Source organism: Lepidothrix coronata, unplaced genomic scaffold, assembly GCF_001604755.1.
Source record: "Lepidothrix coronata isolate B3197 unplaced genomic scaffold, Lepidothrix_coronata-1.0 Scaffold260, whole genome shotgun sequence".
Classification (NCBI taxonomy): Eukaryota; Metazoa; Chordata; class Aves; order Passeriformes; family Pipridae; genus Lepidothrix; species Lepidothrix coronata.
Genome location: NW_016690440.1, coordinates 432147 through 455073, shown reverse-complemented (window position 1 = coordinate 455073; position 22927 = coordinate 432147). Strand labels below are relative to the sequence as shown.

The 22927-nt window shown below is 49.7% G+C and overlaps 1 protein-coding gene across 8 annotated transcripts in view; it reads right to left on the bottom strand.

The window, feature by feature from the left end:
* The window catches only part of DLGAP4 (DLG associated protein 4), a 72300-nt gene that overhangs the window by 1934 nt on the left and 47439 nt on the right, over window positions 1-22927 (bottom strand). For 6 of the 8 annotated variants that reach the window (XM_017835559.1, XM_017835556.1, XM_017835557.1 and 3 more), the window contains 4 exons: window positions 5129-5490; window positions 3699-3790; window positions 2855-3258; window positions 992-1083 (listed from right to left, as the gene is read on the bottom strand). In XM_017835559.1, coding sequence (XP_017691048.1) covers window positions 992-1083; window positions 2855-3258; window positions 3699-3790; window positions 5129-5490 — 950 coding nt within the window. Of the gene's footprint in view, window positions 1-991; window positions 1084-2854; window positions 3259-3698; window positions 3791-5128; window positions 5491-5739; window positions 5949-22927 lie in introns of all 8 variants that reach the window. The other 2 variants (XM_017835564.1, XM_017835562.1) reach the window with 1 other exon arrangement.

The window sequence follows — 22927 nt, the reverse complement described above, 5'->3', positions numbered from 1 at the left end:
TAGACACACTCTGCTGGCACTAATCCCACAGCAGGAACCCCCACCTGAAGGTCCCCAGCATGGGAATCAAAGCCAGAACACAGAGATCCTGATTTCAGGGTGGGAAATAATGGAAGTGGACACACCACAACACAAACACAGCTCTGATGCCTGGAGAATTCACATGCAGATGTACAGCACTCCAACGAGCGAAACAGAGCTTTCATGAGCAAAATTACTTTGCTCCATTCCCCCCCAAAACAATGTGAAAGCACCAGTACTTCTCAGGCTAGGGTAAAAAAATTTTAAGTAGCTTAAATTTCTTCCAGGAACAGGATTTTCCCAGTACCCAGACAGCTGAACTGCCATCGTCAGCCCTGGAAAGCCTGGGATCACATTGGAGCAACTCAGCACAAAGCTCTGCTGATAGCCTGGCAGCCTGTGGTGCTGCTGCTCAGCTGTGATCAGCCAGAGATCAGCAGGCAAATGCTCAGCACTTTACCCTCTCCTTCTCATGTTTCTCTGGGATTATTTTACATGTAAAGGGGAATTCACCTCTGAGAAAGCTGGCAAAATCCATAAAGCTCGAGGGGAAAACAAACCCACAGATTCCATCAGTCCACAATAGCCCTGTTCATCTCTGAACAAGGGCAAACCCCTACATTCCCTTTGCAGAAATCGATTCCTAGTGCCGTGTGACCAGTGTGACAATCCTGTCGGGACAGTTTTACCAACCACATCATCTACACACAAAGGAAGCATATCTGGTCAAGAGTAGGCTTTCCAAACAGTCCCTCCTCTTTAGCCAAACCTCAGCAGTTCACCCCAAAAAGCCCTTGAGAAGCAGCAGGTTAAGCCAGCCCTCACCCACCGTGGCATTGACCTGAGGCTACAGCTGCACTGCCCTTGTTTTCAGTGACAGCAGCCTGTTAATACCTCACCATGTTCCTGTAGTGCTGCTGAAGCAGATATATTCCCTCTCAGAAACCAGAAGAGACAAATCCAGACTCACCAAGTTTTGTTCACAGAGGCCATGGAATTGCTGGAACTTCTGTGACATTAGTAATTGTGCACTGCCCACTGCACTCAGGACTTTTCCTAAGACTGTGGGTGAGGAAAAAAGAAAAAGACTTCATTTGAACAGAGTATTAATTGCAGCAATAAACTCCAGTGTTTCTGAACCAAAGAAACACTCAAGTTATTAGAAAAACAGTTTCAGAGATCTTCAGGCACTAAGTGCTCTCAGGGAGAGATGATGTTTTGAAACTACATTTGTCTTTACCATCTATTAATGCTCCTTCTGGTAGGCCAAAAGTAGACCAGGCTGAGAACATTACAACACCCAAGATGGCAGAAAGTTCTTTAAACTGCCCTCAGCCCCTCAGGAGCCACCAGCCCCACCTGTTAGTAGGTCTGCTGGCACCTCCTCACAGATCACATCCTGCTCTTCCACCCCTGCACGAGGTGAAGGTGGCAAAGGGCAGGAGACCTGTCTGCAACCTCCATGTACCAGCAGGGATTAACACACTGAGGACAGGACTTCTGACACTCAGGACTTCATGCTCCTCTTAACAGGTTTTCCAAGCAGCCTTTGGGCATGGCAACGTTCCTCTGCTCATTAGTGCAAATACACTGTTTGGGTTCTTCCCTTCCAAAGGCAGGTTCAGAGCCTCCCCCACTCCCGGGCCTGCAGCTCCATCACTAGCGGGGACCAGCTGAGCCCCATTCTCCCCCTGCTCTGCTGCTGCACCTGAGCTAACTCAGAGTGTTTGGAAATCTTAGTGGGACAAGCGTGTGCTGGGCTCACTCACACCCACCAAGGGTTTGGTTACAGGATCTACCAGCAGATTGCTCTTAGAGGTCACAGCTCACATGAGTCTTGGTGTGTTTCCTTGTCAGAGCACTCCTGCCACAGGTCAAACCAGGTCACCCTGAGGGAGATCCCTGGCAAGGCCTGCACCCTTGGCAGCCAGGGCAGCACTACAAGGCAATCGGATTAGGCATTAGCTCCCCGGGCCCCAGCAGTGACAGTGAGCTAAAACTGAGCCTCACCTTTGTTTCACCTTTCTCAGGTATTAAAAACATAAAACCCAGACTCCATACAAAGATCCTGCTCTCTGCAACCCTGTCACCCACTCCTGTCACTCTACATGCACCATAGGCATGATTCCCACTGCAAAAAGCCCACAGTTTGTCAATTCATTTGAAAGTAATGAAACAAGCCCAACTGGGACTGAACCCAATAATATCAAGTGGCCTTGTGTTCCCTGTGCATATGCTTTTGGTGTATTCAGGACAAATTCAGTGAGGCTTTCCCATATGAAGAAACCTCCACTTTCCTATAAAGACAAGTTCATCAACTGAACATATTGAACAAGCTCAAAAGTTGTGTTCATTTTGTCCCACTGCCAGCTAAGCTTTTCCCTGTTTGAATGTAATGCGTGAGGCTTGGAGAGATCCCACAGCCTCCCTGAAAGCTTTTCCCATTTAACTTCTTTTAAGATTAAATCCATTTAAGCTTTTAGCAGTTTCGAGTAGTCAGAAGCCACATCATCCCGTGCACGTCTTATATGCTGCATCACAGCCTTATTTCTTATTCCATTTGCTACTTTATCCTTTCCAAGGAAAAAGTGTTCCTTATCCCATCCTCACCTCCATGCTCTGCCTCTGTGGGCTTCAAGTAATTTCACAGAATCAAGGAATGGTTTGGGTTGGAAGGCCATCTCATTCCTATTCCCTGCCATGGTCAAGGACACCTTCCACCAGGCCAGGTTGCTCCAACAACACCCATCCAACCTGGCCTTGCTCACTTCCAGGGATGCGGCAGCCACAGGTGCTGCCAGGCTGCTCCAGTTCAGAGGCTGCCAACACCCACCTTCCTCAGAGAGATTGTTCTCTTTGGTCTCCTGGTCCATCTGACGGCACCAGCCTTCCAAGCGCTCTGTCTCTGCCTGCAGCAGCTTCAGGAACCAGAACCCATCCCGCCGGCAGGCCCCGGGCTGTGTGGGCTCCGATGGCGATGTGGAGGTCTCGAGCCAGGGGTCAGGAGGAGGAAGGGAAGAAGGCTCCAGGGCTGGGTCATTGTTTTCTCCATAGGAGAGGTTTCTCTTAATCTGTGAGGGCTTGGCTGGTTGCCTGGTGGTGGCATCAACACCAATGGAGTTGTGCTGGGGGCACTCAGCGAGGCTTCTCTCAGATGATTTACAGTTGGAGTTATTTGGCTCCTGTGTGTCAGAGTCTGTGTCCTGTTTGGAGGACATGCTGCGAGAGTGGCTGTTTCTAGAGAGATCAAAAGCAAACATTCAATAGCAGGACTCGACCTGGCCAGCCTCCCGCACCAACAGTGAAATCCATTTGGTTTATGCCTACAGTGGAGCCTCACCCTGCCCCTCCTCACACACAGACACACCACACACTCAGACAGACAGAATTATAAGGTTGCCTGCTTACTGCAATCGGCCGTTCAGACAAGAGGGCTGACGCACATCTATAATTACAGTTTGTAGTTTTTTATTTTTTTATTTAATGTCAAGCTCCTATTGATTTGGCTGTTACAGAACAAGTGGTTTTTGCAGTGGGTACGTGCTGTGGAGGAAGAGCTCTCCATGGGCCCCATTCAACACCACTCACTGGCACAAAGCAGGGAAGAAGGTCTAAGCAGAAGTGGGGGAAGCACAATTTAAAAGAAAGAAAACTACACAAGGTTGCGTCTCACTTACCGCCACTCGTCCTCTACCTGTACCCCGATGGACTGGAATTTGGTGGCTGGTGGAGGAGGCTCCTCTTTTGCCACTGGCTGAAGGCAGTCAACCTTATTAAACAAAAAAAATACAGACAAAAACAGACACAAGAACTCGCTGCTGGAATTCACATTAGTAGACCGGGGTGCTGCACACACACAGAGCAATGCTGACACCACATGCCAACGGGAGGGTTGTCTAAGGAGAGGCATGAGGCTACTGCTCAGCTCTACTCCCACCCGAGGATCAGGGCTGTGTCCTCCGGGCTGCTGCCAGGTACCTGCTCTAAGAGCCCACCCACCTGTGTCTGCATGGCAGGGCAGGGCCGTGTGTCCCTGTGTGTGTGCCATCCCACATGGGCAAGGGCCAAGCAAGGGATTCAAGTGGGGACAGAGAGCTGATTGAGACTGACAGCAAAGCCCTGCTTCCTCTCTCCCAGGGACTGACACCCTCCACAGCTCCAGATAAGAGGGTTAGAAGGTTTTAGGAAAGAAATCTAGGTGGCTTGGGAACTAGCTCAGAGAAGAGGAGAAGATGGCACTCAGCCTCTCAATGCATGTTCTCTCACCTTGCTGCCCTTCCAGCAGGTGTTCTGTCCCACTAACCCTGCAGAGAAGCTTCACTGTCACCTGTACCTCACTGGCCGGGTAGCCTTGCTGTAAAGCTGATGGAGAACTTGTTCAGCACACACACGGTGGCTCAAAGCTCAGATCCTACATTTAAAGCTGCTCAAGTTCCCATCTGCAGGAAACAGCCCTGAACCAGCACCTGGGACAGAACAAGAGCTGATAGCCACCTGTAACTAAGAAACCTGTCCCCAGAGGAGGGTGCAGCTCCAGAGGATGCAGTTTTGCTGACTACAGCATGGATTTACATGGGTTCTCATTTGACCACAAAATCAACAGCTCATTTCCACTGATTTCCACAGACTTAAATGCTTCCAGGAAGGGAAGCAGCAATCTGCTGGGAATGGTGGACAGCAAGGAATTGATCCCTCCTGCCTACAGCTCTGGGACCATGTGGCACTGCAGCAGCCCATCCCACGTGTATGTCAAGCAGAAGGTCCCTAGAACCATGGCAGACAAGGAGCAGGCTGATGGGAAGGAGTACAAAGTACAGGCAGACCAGCAGCAAGAGGCCTCTTCAGAGGTATTCACTCAGTTAACATGATCCCACTGCTATCGGAAACACTAAATTTGTACTAAAAGAACTTAGTCCTTTCTGGGCTGTTATGGGAAGGTGCTACTGTCCCTCACCCCGGGAACACAGGCAGTTAGTCTGACAAGGCAGTGAGTGTCTCTTGCTATTGTAAGTGAGCTCAGATGCACACTTGGTCACAGAAAAGGCACACGCTAAATGGATGGGGTAAGGACATTCCTTGGGACAAAGGAGAACAAACTACTCCATACTTGTATGCCTATAGACGACAGCTTTCTTTTGGGGATATTCTCCACTTTAGGCTCTTCGCTAGTCAGAGTCCCTTTGTCACTTTTCAAAGTTGCATTTTTCTGAGGTAACTCTGGAGTGTCTCTGGCTGGAGTCACGACGCCCCCCCTCGTCACACTGGGTGTCCTGGTGCTGTCCAAGCTGTCCGAGGAATTGCTGAGCCCTGACTGGCTGGTCACCTCACTCTTGTGGTCCTGGCTGTCCAGGTAGGTGTCCTGGGCTGATTCAGTGCTGCTCTGCACAGTGACAGAGATGAACGGCTTTGATGTGGTCCGCGGTGGGACAGGAGGTGGAGTCTTTTTATATGCCACTAGGCATGATGAACCTGCAGTGATGGAGGTGGGAAGAATGGAGAATGCAAAAGACAGATTGGAGAGAGAGAAAGAGATACAGTGAAAGAGAAAGAAAAAGCAAGTCAGTCACAACATTCAAGAGGCACCTCCAAGCAGCAGCTGGAGGCAGAGAAGCAGAACCAGCCCACAGCCAGCAGCTCACACTGGGGACCCAAACCAAAGCATAGGGGAAGCGGAAGGCAGAGCCAGAGCTAGCTTGCAAAAGAAGTCAAAAGGAATACCATGATGTGTGAAAATCTGGAAATAGAGAAGAGGGATAGAAAAGCCTCCCAAGACTGCTACAGGGTTTGGCAGGTTTAAGCCTCCACGGGGGGGGAAAATATTCTTTGTCTAAACCCTATGTTTTAGTGTTCTAGAACAGCCAAGTGTCTCAGTTCTTTGTCCCATCAGTTGACAAGTTTCAGTGTCTGGATCAGGGTGATAGTTTTTCCTATAAAAATGGAAAAAAGCCATAAGTATGTTAGATGCTGATGGTAGGAATATATCTGAAGTACCTGACAAACCTGTCTGCTATGTGCTAAAGGAGAAGACACCACCTGGACACAACAGTCCAAGGGTGGCTACTCCATGACTCCAGTTCCAAGCGGCTGCGAGGCTGGAGATGCGTGCCCAGCAGGCACAGAGCACACGTATCCACCACAGGTATGGATACACACATGCCTGGCCACACAGATCAGAGGAGCACCCACATGAACCTGGCCACAACCACAGCCTCATCTTCCTCCTGTCACTGGCTTGACAGGATGGAAGTCCACTGATGAAAATACATGTAAAAGGTGGATCCTGCAGGCATGTTTAGGCCCTCAGTCTGCCAGGGATATACAAGCCCCTGAGGCCACAGTCCCACTCCAGCTGCTGTCCACCCAGGACAGGCTGCAATGGGCAGGGCACACTGACCAAACACACTGACCAGCCACCTAACCACACACAGCTGACCCCTTTTATCCCCTTAACCCTGTACTTCCCACTCTTGGTCTTCTCCAAATGACTGAATGCTCTCTTATCCTACATTTGGTGTCTCCCATGAAGTCCTGTACAATCCCAAACTGCTTTTCCTCTACACCCCATAACACATCCCAGCCCCTGCCAGCAGCCTCCTCAGTCTGAAAGATCTACAGTTTCTCCCCATGGCTCACAGTGACACGTGTCAGACCTGAGCACCGAGGCTGAGGCTCTGCTGGGATAACCCCCAGAGGGGCCTGGGCAGTGCTCAGGGGTTCTTGGCTTGGTGATCCACCTGCCATCATCTGTCCCTGCTCTAAGGTTGTGCAGATGGGCCTCTGGAATCAACCTGGGAGAAGCCCAGCAGGGTGTGATCTGAGCTTCTGCTGTTGTCTGAGCCTTCATGGCTGTGTGGAGGAGCTCTGTCACATCTAACATTGCCCTGCTTCTGGACATCACCAGAGAGGCTCCATCACCCTCCCTGCACAGCACTGCCCCACCACTGCTTCACCTTCTGTGAGGGCCACATTCCCAGAGTGGGAAAAGGTGCTGCTGCCAGGTTTCTCGCAAGGGGTCTTTAGTCTGTGTGGCTCTGGCATGCCAAGCCCTCTGGTCCCACTCTCCTGGCAGGGAGCTGAAAGATTGCATGGATGCAGGTTTTGGGGGAATCCCTGACCAGTCAGCCCAGGGTTACCCTTCTCTTGCCTCACTGTCTTGGTGGTGGGGCACAGCCAGGCTTTGTCCTGCAGGTTGGGCAGGAAGCTTTGCTGCTCTAGGTTGGCAACAGATCAGCTCCATGACTACCCTGGGTCACAGAGAGCCAGGCTGGCCTGAGCTGTACCTTACACGTGAAAAGGAAATATGTCCCTGCCCCGGATGCGGTGAGGTAGCACATCACTGAGGCACAGCTACAGGGCAGCCCCTTTCCCACATCGGTGACAAACCAAGTCACTGCAGTACAATGATGTGGGAAGCTCCGATGGTGGCAGGGCTGCCACTCTCCTTGGTTCCTTGCCCCAGTCCATAGTCCTTGGTCTCCAGCAAAGGGATTCTGTCCCTCAAATTGAACCCCACACATTATCTTGGTCCATGCACACCTTTTCCCAGGCCCTTGACACGCAGATGTTGTCAGGTACCAGCTCAAACTCTGCCAGGTCACCCAGCACCATAGAAGGGCTGTACAAACTTAAAACCAGTTCTTAAGTGTTTTCCTAGTACAGCTCTGATGGCTGCAGGGGCTAGGATTCCCTTAGGTTCTTTCCATGCTTCAATCCATATTCCCTGATCTCAGTAAAGTTTTGCACCTCAAATTGCAAGCTCCTACATCCCAGTCCCATATACAACCTCGTCAAAACCTGTGGACAGTGACTGATATATATATATATATATGCAAATACAGATAATTTTCATTAAACGATACTCTTAATTTTACCATTTCCACCCCTTAAGTAACCACTAGCATATTAACAAATTTAGTACCAGATAAGACCAGTCCCCTGTTAGGAATCCTTTGACTATTTAGAAGTGCAAGGGCAGGCAGAGGTACCTGCTGTTCCCCAACATTACCCTCCACCCCCAAACCTCCTGCATGCCCTGGGCAGCTCCCAGGAGGGCACCTGACAGATGTTTTGATGTTTCAGGACAATTAGACAATCTGTTCCATGGATAGTTTTAGCACAGTTAACTGAGAAGTATCAAATGAACCTGATCCAAATGGATTACAGGTATGGAAAGGGATGTTTCAGGTGACAGGAGCCTCCTGGCAGCTTCTGTTTCTGTCCAGACAGCTGCCTGTCTGTGGAGCCTGAACACACTTGAGGGGCATCCAAGAGGGGGATTTCTGCTGCCTCAGCTGTTTCCAATGGGACCAGAGCCAATCCCAAGCAACCCTGGGAGCCGTATTCCCTGTGGAGCAACCGCACAGCTCCACCCCAGGCCTTATTGACAGTATTTGGATGTGCCCGTATTTACATATCCCAACATTTAGTGTATTAACAGCTAAAGTTACACTTCAAAGGAGGAACCTAAATGGGAGGGATTATGGCAGGAGGAGATCTGTGTTTCCAAAAGCATTTCTGTACCCCAAGATGCTGAGCAGCCCTGACAGTGACACAGTGCTGCCTTGTGTTACTGTACCAGGGCTACAGCAGCTCCAGGTCAGGGCAAGCCACAGCCACTCAAACTGGTGAAAACATGTCCATGTGCCCCTTCAGTTAAGTACCTCCCTACTCCATATGGCTTCTGTCCTTCGCCAGGGACAGGGCCCAGCCCACAAACTGCAGGGTCTCCTGCCACCCACGGGCTCTGTGACACTGCCGTGCTCAGGGCCAGACTGCTGGCAGCACTGTGGTGGCTTGGCTGGCACCTTCATGAGGAGCTCATCTCAGGTTTCCCTGCTGCTGACACCAACAGGGCTATAACTGGGGAAAGGAAATCGATGGCTATCTGACATTCAACAGTGCAGTGAGGCAAAACAAGGGGAGGGCACGGCTGCACAGAAAGGCAGCAGATCCTGGGGGAGATCAGGAGTGCTCAGGGTCAGTAACCAGACCCAAATTCCTTCTCCCACCTACCAACAGACAGCACAGACTGTTTGTACTGCTCTGTTTACAGAGGGAAACTGCAGCATCCCCCTTGGCTTGTTCCTGGGGATCCCTTTGTGCCATCCCACTTGACTGAAGGGCAGCACAGGCTCTGCTAGAAGGGAAACACCCGTGACCAACAAAACACACCCCTGCTCATGTACATGTGGTCAAAGTGTTGACTATGAGAGCTATAAGTTTAAGGCTCTAAGAAACATTGCAAATGAAAAATGTGAAAAGATCAGGAGCTTTGAAGAGCTAGGGATGCATTTATTAGTGCAATTGCAAATTAACCCCACTGAAGCCCTCCACAACCATAAAACAGGACTTCTGAATGCCCAGCAAACCCAGAAAACACCCCTTCCCTAAATGCGTTTCAAAAGCACAAGTCAGAGCAAGCCCACCTAGAACAGTCTGCCCTTGGCCCTCAACACAACTCTTAACTAAGGTTCAGTGTTTCTTGCATCTGTGGGAAGAGACAAACATATTGAGGAAGCCAACAGCATCCCAGTGTTTCCACAGGAAATGCAGGTAGCATGCCCTCCTTGCTCAGAGGCCATTTGCACCAGTCAGGAGCATTCCAGTTGCTGACTTACTCTTCCAAAGGGCTACAGCGCATCAGGGCATAGATCTGCTCTGGAGTTGCTGTGGGTCACAGTCTGTTATATTTTAAAATCAGCTTGTGCTGTAATGTGGAACTACAATCCCCATGGGTACTGGAACAGGCACACACTTCTGCAGAACCATCAGCTCAGTCTGCTTGGCAACATCAGCAAACGCCCCAAAAAGGTGCAGAACAAGGAAGTGTGGAAGTTGTGCTTAAGCTTCCAGCTTTGCAGGACTAGGCTATTCCTGCTCACAGGATCTTCTAAGGTTTATTTCAGCAAGTTGTTGGAATTGAAAACGTGCTGTGGATGACTGATTTTGGGGGGGAAGGATGTTTGTTTATAGCCTTCCTTCTGTCATTATTTTTAGAAAGCAGCGAGTTTCCAAATTTGCACCTTCCACCTGCCCTGGAGGCTTGGGCAATCCCCACTGATGCAGCCCCAGGCAGAGGAGCTGTGTCTGCAGAGCCTTACACTGCACAGTCCTCCAGACCCTCAAAAAACAGCTGGGCATGCTGGGATCTTCTCCCTGTCCTTCCAAAGAGCCAGGCATTTGATTCTTGGAAGACTATACATAGAGTCATAAGAGAATACTAAATCCAGCCCTGACTTAAGAGGCCCCTGTTCACACCCCACCAGGCTGTTACCTGCTCAGTACCTAGAAGCACCAGGATCACAGCCAAATTATTTGGGTTCAGATTTAAATATCATAATTGCCCTCAAGTTTGTCTGCATGAAGTGCCCAGTTGTTCCACTGCTCTTGCTGATTCAATACAGCCCGGTGACACTTCTAATCATTCCAGGAACTTCAAGGACCTATTCAAACCATCCTCATTTTTGTTAAATCACCTCAAAGGCGCCCAGTCAGAGTCAGCTGTGCAGTGAGTTCCACTGCCCTCAAACATCAGCAGGGCTGATTGTTATCACTGTCCTGCTCTGTGCATCCCCCCTTCTCCTTGGGAAGAGCTGAAGGAATGACCTCTGTTCCTCGAAAAGCAGAATGCCCCAAAATAATCCCTTCTACAAGACAAGCTCATTTGCCTTTTAAATAAAACAACCCTCGGGAGATTCCAGTCACATGGCTTTGGGCTGGCCTTTGCCACAGGATCTCCCCGCTGGAAGGAGCTGTGTTTGGAGGCAGTTTTCAATAGCAAAGGGAACTGCAACAGCTGCATTCCAAGAAGCCTGACCTCTGATTTTCATCAGCTCAAGGAACACTTCAAGGTTGGAGCTTTAATGAACTGCAGAATGCTTTACTTGTAGAGAGTTGAAGTGAAAATGATCCCCAGTTACAATTACTACTGAAGACAATACAGACATTGATTGATTTTATGGTTCACAACAATCCCTTCAGACCTGATTTTTCTCATAAAACAACATATTTCTAGCCATTACAGCCATGGTAAAAGAATACAGGTCTCCTCAAACCTGTATTTGGTCTGTAGAGAAGCTATTTTGAATATTCTGCAGATTGAATGTCAAGATACCTTTAAGATACCAGGTGGAGGCACAGATGAGAAACCTAGCCAAATTTTGTTAGTGAACAGGAAAATTATAGAAGTCAGAAATCATAAAGGCTTAGGTTGGAAGAACCTTAAAGCTCATCCCATTCCACTGTCTGCCATGGGCAGGGACACCTTCCATTAGACCAGGTTCCTCCAAGCCCCATCCAACCTGGCCTTGGACACTCCCAGGGATGGGGCAGCCACAGCTTCTCTGGGCAACCTGTGCCAGGGCCACGCCACTCTGACAAGGAAGAATTTCTTCCCTAATATCTAATTTAAATCTCTCCTCTTAGTTTAAAACCATTCCTCTTTGTCTTATCACTATCTGTCCATGTAAAAAGTCAGTCTCCCATATAACTCCATCTGAACACAATGGGAAATCCCCATGAAGATGTCATTTCTTGCTCTGACAGAATGACTGTCTTTAGAGTGCCAGAGAAATTTTAAAAGAAGTCTTATGGTGGTTAAACAAAACTACTCCTGGAAAGCAAAGACAAGCGGCTGCATTTGTTCAGAAAGGCAGTTTTTGGAAATGCTATAAATACCTTCTGCCTCAGTGTTTCCCTTCATGAATCTTAGTAGCACTGATCTTTGAAAAAAGAAAAATCTCACCTTGATACTACACAGGTAACAGGCACCTGATGGGGAAATGCTGCTGACTGACTAGGTTGGGGGAGCCAGGGAAGGGCTGTGGGCTCTCCTGCCAGCCCTCTATCCACGCTGCAGTCTGACTCTCAGCAGCAGCAGCATCCTGGAGAGAGCAGCTCCCCCACATCACTATCCAAATCACATGCTGCCTCCACGGGGGCTGATGGTGCCCACAGAGCCCTGCAGAGTGACCAGCCAGGCAGAGCCCTTGAACCCTCAGATAACCCAAAGGAACACTAACACTTCACCAGCTCCCACAGCTTTTGGCTTTGCTTACTGTACCTGCTGTTTATTTATCACAAAGCTGATTCACAAGCCAGGTTCTGCTTTAAGTCAGGGGACAGAGCATTCTCCAGGAGCGCCTCCCAGCAGCAGCATCAGGGAATAGCCCTCATCCATGTGCACTACAGCCCTGTGCATCCAAATCACCTTGAGTAGTTTGAAGGGGGTCAATGGAGATATTCAACATTCCCCTTGTTGAATTCCCTGACCTACCCATCCTCAGCTTTCAGCCCTGGCACAGCTCAGCAGGCAGAGCAGCAGTGTTTGGGCATGGCTGGAGTGACAACTGGGACAAGGGGACCACTGTGGGCTTGTCGCTTCTCCCATCTTACAATTATCTTGTTCCCAGGACAGATAACCAGGCCTCGGGCTCTCTGCCCTCTTCCCTCCCCACAGGCAATGGGACCTGTCACATCAGCCCCTGGATTCCAGGCAGAAGCAAGAGCATCACAGTGGCATCAGCGGGCACAGCAAAGAGGCCATACCGAGAGCAGGCACGTCTGCAGTAGGAACCAAGGAGAGCTGAGGGGCAGCAGGTTGGTGTCACATCCTGGCACCCCAAGGCAGGAGTGTCACTCCTACTACTGCAGCTGTTCCTACCACCAGCTATGGAAGATGAGCAACATCACTCAGGGTTGTACCTCTGTCCCTTTTCCTGACCCAACCAGCTCTGGAATGGCTGTTGCTATTTCCCCTTGAACAGCCTCAACTCACTTGTGAGACAAGTACAGAGGGGAGATGCCCTAAGGAGAACCATTCCTCCCACTCAAGCTCTTCTGGGAGCAGCCACAATCCAACCCCCACACATACCTCACCTACACTCAGCTCCCCACTAGCACAGCCTGTACCAGGATTGCAGGCTGCATTTCAGCAATCTGGCATTTCGTTGCAGAAATAAATAATTTTTTAGCTTTAAGCAAACACCTTAAAGCTCCCCAGTGCAGCAAGAGAAGCTGTCACAGGAAGCCCTTCCATGTTTGCAGGAACACAGGATTAAACAGACCTGTGCAAATAGGTCTTCGCTTTCCAGCTGGGAAACCGCTTGCAAGTGCTGCTCCAGCAAGCACAAAGCTGGTAGATCCGTCACCTCATGCTCCTGTTCAGGTCCAGCACCCACCCTGGTCACAGCACTCCTGCACATCCCGTAGGCCCTGCTGGCAGGACCCATGTATCCATCTGCTATTAGGAAACGAGGGCCGGCCCTGCACTTGCCAAACCACTGCCAAGTAAGCAAGCTCCTGCATATCCCTGAAACGAAAGAACAGGACAAATCTGCAGGAAAAGGACCTCAGACTCAAGGGAGCATCTCTCAGATGCTGCAGTCAAATGCAAATAAAGAAGCTAAAGGCTCTCTCTGAACATCAGTCATGCATTTGTAGACTAACAGTAGAGCTCTCATCCAGAAGTCCATCACAACATACTTTGTACAACCACTTGTGTTCTATGGTCACCCATGACAGAGATGCCCTCAGGGAGAGCTGCAGTGTCCCTATGCAGTGTGACTCCCAGGGAGTGCCCAGGGCAGGCAGGGGGCTCAGGTGGCAGTATCCTGTCACTTCGGGCTGCACAAGCCTCAGCAGCCAGTTCTGATTAGAGACCCAGTCCCTCTACTTTGGAGGGGGGAGCAGGAACACTACCCAGGGAAGGAAAAGCTGAAAACTGTGATATCTTTACATGAGAGACCTAGGATTTTTCCATGTACCAGAAGTTTGAGCATCACTGAGATGCTCCAGTTTGGAATTCCTGCACAGGGAAATGATAATAAGCACTGATACACTGAGAACTGTTACACAGGGAAGACAACGCAGCTCGTTTTTTTAAAAAGAGCCTCTTGTAGAAGGTCATAAATTTAAAAGAGGCATGAAGCAGCAGACAACATCCCCCAAGAATCTGACAGATCTGGTCATTCCCTCCTTTCAGCACAGCTTGCTGCAGAGTCAGCCTGACAGTGGGGACAGAGCAGATGCTACAGGGAATGCCAACCACAGACACTCCCAAACCCATCTGCAGCAACTATTACTGGAGCTGCTGTGTTTTAGAAGCAGCAGCTTCTAAAACTGATTTCTCCCCACCCTCCCCAAAGTGATTGTCAGCAGGGGTTTTAAAGCAAGTTGCAACAGTGGTAAGAAACTCCAGCCTGCTCCAGCCACGAATCCAGCAAGAGTCCATCTGCCCTGAGGGACTCAGGCAGGTCTCCAAACCAGCTAGCACAGAGCAGTGGCCTAAAGGAGCATTCCCTGCCGCTCCCTGCCCAAGGGCTTAATTCATTAACAAGAACCAAGATTCCCCAAATCAACCATTCTGCCTTAAGAAGTCACTGGGAAGACAAACACCACGGTCCCAAGGGAGCATGGTCCCAGGGGAAGCAGAATTGCATCTCTGATGGGTTGGGGGTGCCTGGACCCCAGGGACAGGGCCCTTTGCCTCTCACCTGCCAGCTCACTGCCCATTTAGTGCTGGCACACACCTTTTTCCAGAGGGGTGAAGGGTTGGTTCACCAGATCGGAGTTCCTTTGCTCTGTGCTGGGACTCAGGCTGTGCTTACCTCTCCCCCCTCCCCCCCCAGCACCCTCCCTGACAAGGGGTGATGCTTTGGGAGCTTAACACACCAAGAGAGGTGAAGCAGCACAGCTAAAGGGAGCCCAAGCCCACAGAGCCCTAGGATCTCTGACTATCAGCCATGCTCCTGTAGTCTCCGCCAAGCCCAGGGCCCTGCTCCAGGAATTCAGCCATGACAGCAGAAGAGTCCCCAGCAGCATACAGACTGTCCTGCCAGCTTGGGCACGATGGAGTCACCACGGAGTCCTCCTGCTGCCAGATCTTGCCTGGCCCCACCAGCAAAGCCAGGCCTGCAAAGCTGCCGAACCAGCCAAGAGCTCACCCAGGCAGGCCAGAAGCTCGAGCTGCTCCATGACCACACCCGGCCCTTCCCCAGGCAGATCCCTGGGCACGCAGACCCTATGGCACAGAATAGTAAGCAGAGGCTATCAGAGAAATGCCAGTGGAATTCAAACCCATGGCAGGTTTCACAAGTGTAGAAAGCTCTTGGCAACAGCAGCCCAGCTGGACTTTAAAGCTGCTCTCAGACACATCATTTCTGCCCACTGGCCTTTGTGCAGGGGGTGCAAAACTGAGGGTACCACAGTGCCAAGGGGCCCCCAAACCCAGCAAGACTCACTGCATCACCCCGCAGCCTCTTTGCTACACAGACACCCCACTGAGCCCTCTCCTCACCTCAGGACCCACTCACAGCTCCACGCTGGCTCTGACCCTGGCCTGAGGCACAGCTGGGTGGAAACAGCCACAGGGGGAGGAAACAGGTCCCTTGCTGCAGCAGAGTGGGGGTGCCGGGGGGCTGAAGCCTTTCTGTGCACACAGCAACAGTCACTGGGAACTTCTCCTGACCCTGGAGAAGGCAGGGAAGCTCTGCAGATACCCTGCCTACACATCTGGGCCACACAGCAGCTAGCCCTCTCCAGAGGGTCATCAATAAGGGGCTGAGCTCTGAACCATCCATGCCACAGAGGATTTCTAGAGACAGCAGACACTTCCCTCAGACCCTGCCACTGGAACAGGTCACTGCAGCCAGTGCCAGATAAGAGAAAGTGAGACTGGACAGACAGGAGCACACACCACCTCACAGAGCCCCCTAGGGTCAGCGGCTCAGCATCCCACCACTCGCAGGGCTCCAGGAGACACGAGGACCCTTTCAAGCACTGTAAGGGCCACAGCTTAGTGACCATGTATCAGCCTACACTGAAAGGTGCTGTCACAACAAGAGCAACAACTCTTTCTGCTAATGCACCAAAGCATCCTCCTATTCCAGAGAACCGTGCCTGCAGCATCTCACCCAGGTGCGGCAAATAAAGCTTAGGACTAGCACAAGGAACTGTCCACTGGACTCAACCATGAACAGGTTGTCACTGCAGCAGCATGACCATACAGTGCTCAGGGCAGCTCCAACACCATCAGCCAGGAGACTGGAAACAAGAGTGACCCAGCTAACAGAACAGGAGAGAGAAAAGGCAACTGAAGTTATCTAGAGATTGGCATTCCAGAGAATATTTTTCAGGAATAGCACTTTATTGCAGGCCCTATTCCTCCTTGCTTTTAAACACATACTATGGCAGTCCTGAAACACCTATTCACTCGCTATGGGACTGCAGATTCTGTGGCTGCCAACTGCACACTGAAGCTTTTTGTCTGGGCTAGTTTGGGCTCTCTCTGTATGAGAGAGGCCTTGTGCAGAGCAAGAACCACACAGGACATCCCAGACCATGGATAACAGGGGAAGTGAGCACTGGGTTGAACTGAGTGCCACATAATTCCTGTCACACAGCAGTGTGCTCCTCTCCCTGTTAATGTCGCCCTTTCTGCAAGGTTTGCTCAGGGTTCTGGCAGCACAGACATTAAATTAGGGAATAAATGTGAACCAGATGTGAATTAACCAGTGCCCCAAGATTGCAGGCTTCTCCCCCTCTTCTTTCCCCACCAAAGGATGTTATCCTGCTGCTCTGCAAAGCAGCAAACTGCACAGAGCAGGGGAGGCCTTTGGAGGAGACACCAACCTACGGAATGACTGCGAATCCTCCGTGTACCCACTACTACAGCCACTTCTAAGTGCACTGAGGGTATTAGCATTAATTAAAGTGTTTAAGAAAGTAGTGTAATTAGGCAGGTCTTACTAGTTTTCCTTTAAGCTAGCAGTTTCCAGAATATCCTGCAGAAGTAAGTCCCACCAGCTAATTATGCACTTCATAACATATCCTCTCTCTTCACCATCACTTCACTTCATGCACTGCCACATCACTCAGAGGATGGCATATGTGGATGCTTTTAACTTGCTTCCCTGCCACTGCAGAAGTCCAGGGAATCTCAACACGCCTCCTCAAAGTCACAGCCAGTCAAAATCCATATGGCTAGAAATGGCTTAGAAACTATGGTAAACTAAGTCTGTTCTTGTCTATGTCAAAGCTCAGCAGCTCAAATGTGCTATTTCAGGATATGCCGATTGCTAAACCCCAAATCAAGTCATTCCCAAGCACCTGCTCACGTGTCAAAGGAGACACATCACAAGTTCTCAATGTACAGGCAGTGGCTGAATCTTGAGCAATAACCCAAGTCCTGCCCTCTCAGAAAGGTGCATGTGTCAGTCCAGCATGGTACAGATGGCACAGTTACTCTGTGGGAGTTCCCACACACCTCCTTCAGCCCAGTGACCATCCTTGCAGCCCATCAGGAACCACTTTGTCCAGGATCTTTTAATAGATGCAGGAACACGAATTTCTCCTGTACAGCAGAATCGCACCTAAAGGTTTTGGGCAACCAAGCCCACAGACACTACTGTGGTCCATGGAAGCTTTTACAAAAACTGTCCAGTTGCTGAGGCAATATTGGCACATTCCCACCGATGGACAGTCCTGGAAGCAGGGTGGATGAGTTACTATCATTTTAAGTGTGCCACTAAACACTGTTCACAGAAGAGCTGGCCAAGAGGGTGCTGAAAACACTGATGGCAGCCAGCAGCTTGTCAACACAGAGTTGTGATAACAGGAGCAGGCCTGCACTGATGTCAGCCATCGCCGAGCTCCCTCTACAACGAAGAGGGCTCCCAGGGGATTGCTCCACCTCCAAGAAGAGCAAGCAACTCTCTAGCCTACCTAAAAGATCCAGAGGTTGCTGCCATTGTTGCCAAAAAACCCTCAAGGCAAGAAGAATTAAATTTCTCCATCACTTTGATCAGCATCAGGATTTGCATCACAGTTTTCAGTTACTGTATCCCAAATTTTATCTGATGCAGGTAATCTGCTCACAGGAAGATATTTCAGCTATTTTAGGCAAGGGAAGCATTCAGTGATGCCACCAGGAGCAGCACAGGCGGTTTTCCCAGACCATTATGAAAAACCCTCCCCACACCCAGATGACTAGAAATTCTTTGTAAGCTGAAAACAAACCCCACCCTGTACCCATAGGGCCAGGGAAAGCACATGTGTCAGCAGCTGAGGAGACAGCAATGAACACAGCCTCTTCACCAGGGAGATGGGAAGGCATCAGGCTGGACTCATCTCCCTACCAAAAATTCCAGCCCTTAGTCAACACTCTTCCCACTCGGACATTGGCTGTCAGGCAGTCAGTAGAGATTTACATCTTCAAAGCTACAATCATCAAGAGGTTTTAATAGATTCAATTGAAGCTATTTCCTCCTTTAAGTATGTACAAACTGAGATGTGGCAACATTATGTTAATATTGAAGAATCAAAGTTAAAATTGCTGGGAAACTTCTGTTGGCTGAGGCACAGGACAAATTTTGCATGTTAGAGAAAGCTATTCCATATTCTAATTCACTGTTTAACATGACATTAGTTATGAGATTAAAAAATATCACATGAACAAATATAGGAAAGGCTGTAGCAGGCGGCTCCCTCTTCATTAGCATTAAATTTGACAGTGGTTCAGCTGCTGCACCACATTCTGGTCTGATCTGGCGAGGAAGGGAAGTGCTCAGAGTCAGAGCAGGCAATTAAGCAAATATTCCAACCTTCTAATCCTTTTGGGTAGGGTGCTAGGGAGCTTTGGAAAGCACAGCTGTGATCATTGATTGGATTTCTGAATGCTCTCACAGGAACTAAGCCCCAGATACCACAGAGCCCAGCTGACTTTGCTCCCCAGCCAAGCAGAGGTACAGAGGAACAGTGCCATGTGTCCCCAGTGTCACTGCTCACACTATTCTCCCAGAGGCCAAGAGTCCCCAGCTTTGACTCCTTAAGAATTTCAAATATCACAAGTACTCCCAGAACAATGGATACCCCAAAGGAGGGGGCCAGCACTTTCTGGAACACTTCATTTTGGGAATTGAGCAGGCCATTTGACAAAGGAGCCACTGTGCAGGCTCCAGCTCTGAAGTGAAAGAGCTCAACAAATCCCAGGTGTGGACCTAGAGCCTTCTCTAAGCACATCTGAGGCTCCAATATCTGTGACCTACATAGATTTCAGCCACCACCAAGTCTTCATCTTCACAGCTTGGTTTGCTTTTCCTGGAAGCTCCAAACCACCACGTTCTTAGTTCACAGGCCTGAAGAGTCCCCATAAGCTCTCATGTTCAGACCCCAGACCACTACCTTGCAGCCACAAATATGGGTAGCAAGGTCTGCATTCATGGGTGCAGAATCTGTTCGCCCACGCTCACCTGGTCCCTCCAGCTTGCAGAACCTGCCATGAAGATATTCTGAGGATCTGAGACTATAACTAGAAAAGGGACACAAGGGAGGGGTGAGTGCAGAGCCACATCCATTGAACAGATTTAGTTTTAGGCAACAAAACTAAAGCACTGGCTTAGTCATGCTGTTCGTACACCATTGTGTGCCATGGCACTCAGGCCCTACTCCCTTCTGTCCTGGAATTCAGTATGTGACAATGACTCCCTGGTCTTCCAAGGAGGGTTAACAGTAAACCCCAACCTCCAGCAAAAGCATTAAATGTCACTGGAGCATCCCCTGCTGCTTTCAGGAACCTGCTCACCACAGAACAGACCACTTTCCTGCCTTGGAAGCTACATGCCAAAAGAATTCTTGGCTTAATTTCCCATCTTTCTTATATTTATTCCTGTTTCCAAATGAGTGATCTCTCTCTCCACTCCTTTCAACTTACCCATTGTGTAGCTCCAACTACAAAGTAAACAACATCCACACCAAACTGAGAAGTCTCAGGGTGTTCTGCAGGATATTCCAAAAATCTTCTTCCCAAGACTTCACCTGTAAACACTAAGTACCAACCAGATGAAGCAGAGCTTTCAGCACTTGTATTTTTGCTTTTCCTCATTTGCCTCATGACACTAAATGGCAAGGTGTCAATGGCAGAGTAGGAAGCAGGTAATGAGTGATTTAGAGTGGCTTGAAGAAGGCAATGAGAATGATCCAGTCAGACTGTTCTGAAGGTATTCCTGCAAGAGACAGTTTACCAAAGGTGTTTTTGGAAGAAGCCACTCCTTGCTGAAGCACAGCTTTTTGAACTTCCTGAAAAACAGTGTTTACTTGGTCTCCCAGAGCCAGAAGGGCCTCCAGATCTGCTGGAAGACACACCACAGCAGCCTTGAAAGAAGCCCATCCACAATGCTCCCTTTTCCTGCTCATCTTCTCCTAGCACATACAACAATTCCACAGGGCTCTCAGGCACCTGCTCTCATGGCAGGCACCACAAAGAGCAGTAGGGTTTTTTGGGAATGCAAAGTCCCTGCTCCAAACAGGCACAGAAGCCTTTGGTCAGTTCCAAAGTAGCCTAACCAGGAACTACAATGGGGCCACGGCAAAAACACAGGATCTGCTGGACTCTTAATCTGAAGTTCCAGATAGGTATTCATGGAGCTTTTGCTACGGGTCTTCAGAGTCACAACCCTGCCCCAGAGCTGTGCTACCAGCCTGTGGAGAACACACTCAAGAGGTTCAGCAAGCTGGTGCTTGGGCTGTTGCTAACCATGTCCATACCCGTCTCTTTCCCCTTTCCCCCAGCCCTGTTACAGCCCAGAGGTAAGGACAGCTCTAAAGCAAACAGGCCACATTCTTCCTGCAAGGGCAGGATGGAGTGAGCAAACCAAACTGCTCCTTGCAGAGACCTCCTTACCCAACCAAGGACAAAATGGTTTTGGAGAAAACCAGCTTGGAGTTTTTAAACAACTCCTGGCAGTCAGAACCTGACCTCACCCCCACGATACACCAAGGTGAGCAGACTGCCATCAGCTCTCTGTGAAAAATCTCACCTCTACATTTCTCCAAAAATCCCAGCCAAACTAGACACTCCAAAGATTGCCCAAGGCTGGAGTTATTCCTCAACTTGGTCATCTCCCCACACTTGGTCTGGGAACAATTTTAGGCTTGGAACGCATTACTGCATTCAAGTAGCCACTCCCTGTCATGCCAGTTGTCCAACCCTCAGACCAGCTGTAGGATGAAATTCCTAGGAACAGCGAAATGCCAATCTTTGGATGCAGTGCTTTGCAGGGCAGTCAACAGCTTGGCTTCTGCCACATTCAGCTCAAAGAGATTGCTGAGAACAGCTACACCACCCTACTGACCGTGTCAGCTACTCAGGGTTAGTCCAGCAAGGGCTTTCACCTGAAGTGGCCTTGTGAAACACGAACCACCAGCCAAAAATAACCCAACTGTGATCATAGACCCAGAGCAGCACTGGACTTGTGGGGCACAGCAAGGGGTCAGTCAAGGAGCAGGTCTCCAACTATCTGCTCAACAGATTTGATTGCCAGGAAGACCCTCCATCAGTCAGAGTATGGCAAGGTACACCAAGACATGGTGCCTCTGAGAGGGACATGGCAGGAGGGACACTGCTCTGCCCTTGTCACTCTAGCATGAAGCACAGACTCTCAGAACATACAGTGGTCCCAGTATCACTTGTAAGGGGATCATGCACTTTTGTGCTCAGGGTCACTCCTGATGTCTGTGATACCGCATTGGGAAACAAACCTGCTCAATTCCTGCTTCTACATTTTCCTGGAAAGCACTTTCAAGAAAACATTCAAGTTGTTTATGCACCAGAGGCGCAGTTTCAGAGGAAGCACTGCCCAGTCAAGTTTCTTGGATCTGGGACACATCAGAAGACTTAAGACAGACACATTGGATGCTGATTGAAGATGAAGGTCAGTGGAACAGGATGTCCCTACCAGGTCTCCTCTGTACAGCTCTGGCAGCCAGGCAGGAGGAACACTGTGAATGTGCTGTCAGGAAGACACTGACACAGCAGGGAGAAGGGTTGTCATGGTGATGTAAACAGGGAGTGCTGAAACTCTCACGAAGTCCAGGTTAATGGAGGCCTAGAGCACATGCTGCAGAGATAATTTTCCTCCTCAATATACCTAAAGACTGTTCTCAGCTCTGTCACTGTATGACAGCAAGAGAAAAATCTCCTTTATTCCCCAACAGCCTTTCCAAAGCTCAAACCAACCACGAATGCTTTTGAAGATAAATTAACAGTCCTGTGGCAAGCAAAGGGGTAGGACAATACCAAGTAAGTGCCTTTAATTTTCATGTCTGATTTCTATTGTCTTCCAATGGCACAAAGCTAGTGAAGAGCTGGCAGCTCTTCTGTGCCTGAACTCCAGTCCAAGGGGGCTGGTTCACCCCCAGAAACATGTAAGGCCCAAAGGTCTCCCTGCCCCGCAGCCACCCCCCCAGAGCCCTCACGCTGCCTGCAGGGATGGGGCTCCACCTGCTCCAGCAGCATCACAGCACATGCTGGAGGTGCCAGCTGCACCGGGATTAGCTTTTTGTGGCCTTCCAGGGAGGCTAGGACAGCCCTTCTCACAGAGTGCCCATGCTCCACATACAGGGACTGGTATGTCCAGCACCATCATCACACCAAGAACAAATCCAATCCTCAGGGATGTTTCTATTCCTGTCCCAGACATCTAGCAGACACAGGATGCCTAGGAGATGACAGCAGACAAGCTTCATACCTACAAGCCAAAGGCTTGAGATGGTGAAAACAACTTTGTATTAGAGCAGCCATAGGAAAAAACATTCGACCTCCTTTCAGCAACAGAATCAGTTCTATTTCTTTAGCTGTAACCATGACACACAGCACAGCAGAAGAAACAAAACAGTAACATGTTATTTTGGATATTGCTTTGTAAACAGATGTGTGGCCAGTTATCTAATTGTGGGAATACTAATATGAGTAGGCTTGGAGCAGCAGAGCATTTGCAGGGTTACTTCACTCAGAGCATCTTGCATCATCTCCATCAGGAAATTTCCACGGAGTGCAATGTCAGCAGCTTGTGCTGCAATACACCTGGGAGAATCTGTGAGGTGCCATCTCCCTTGGGTACCACAGGACTGC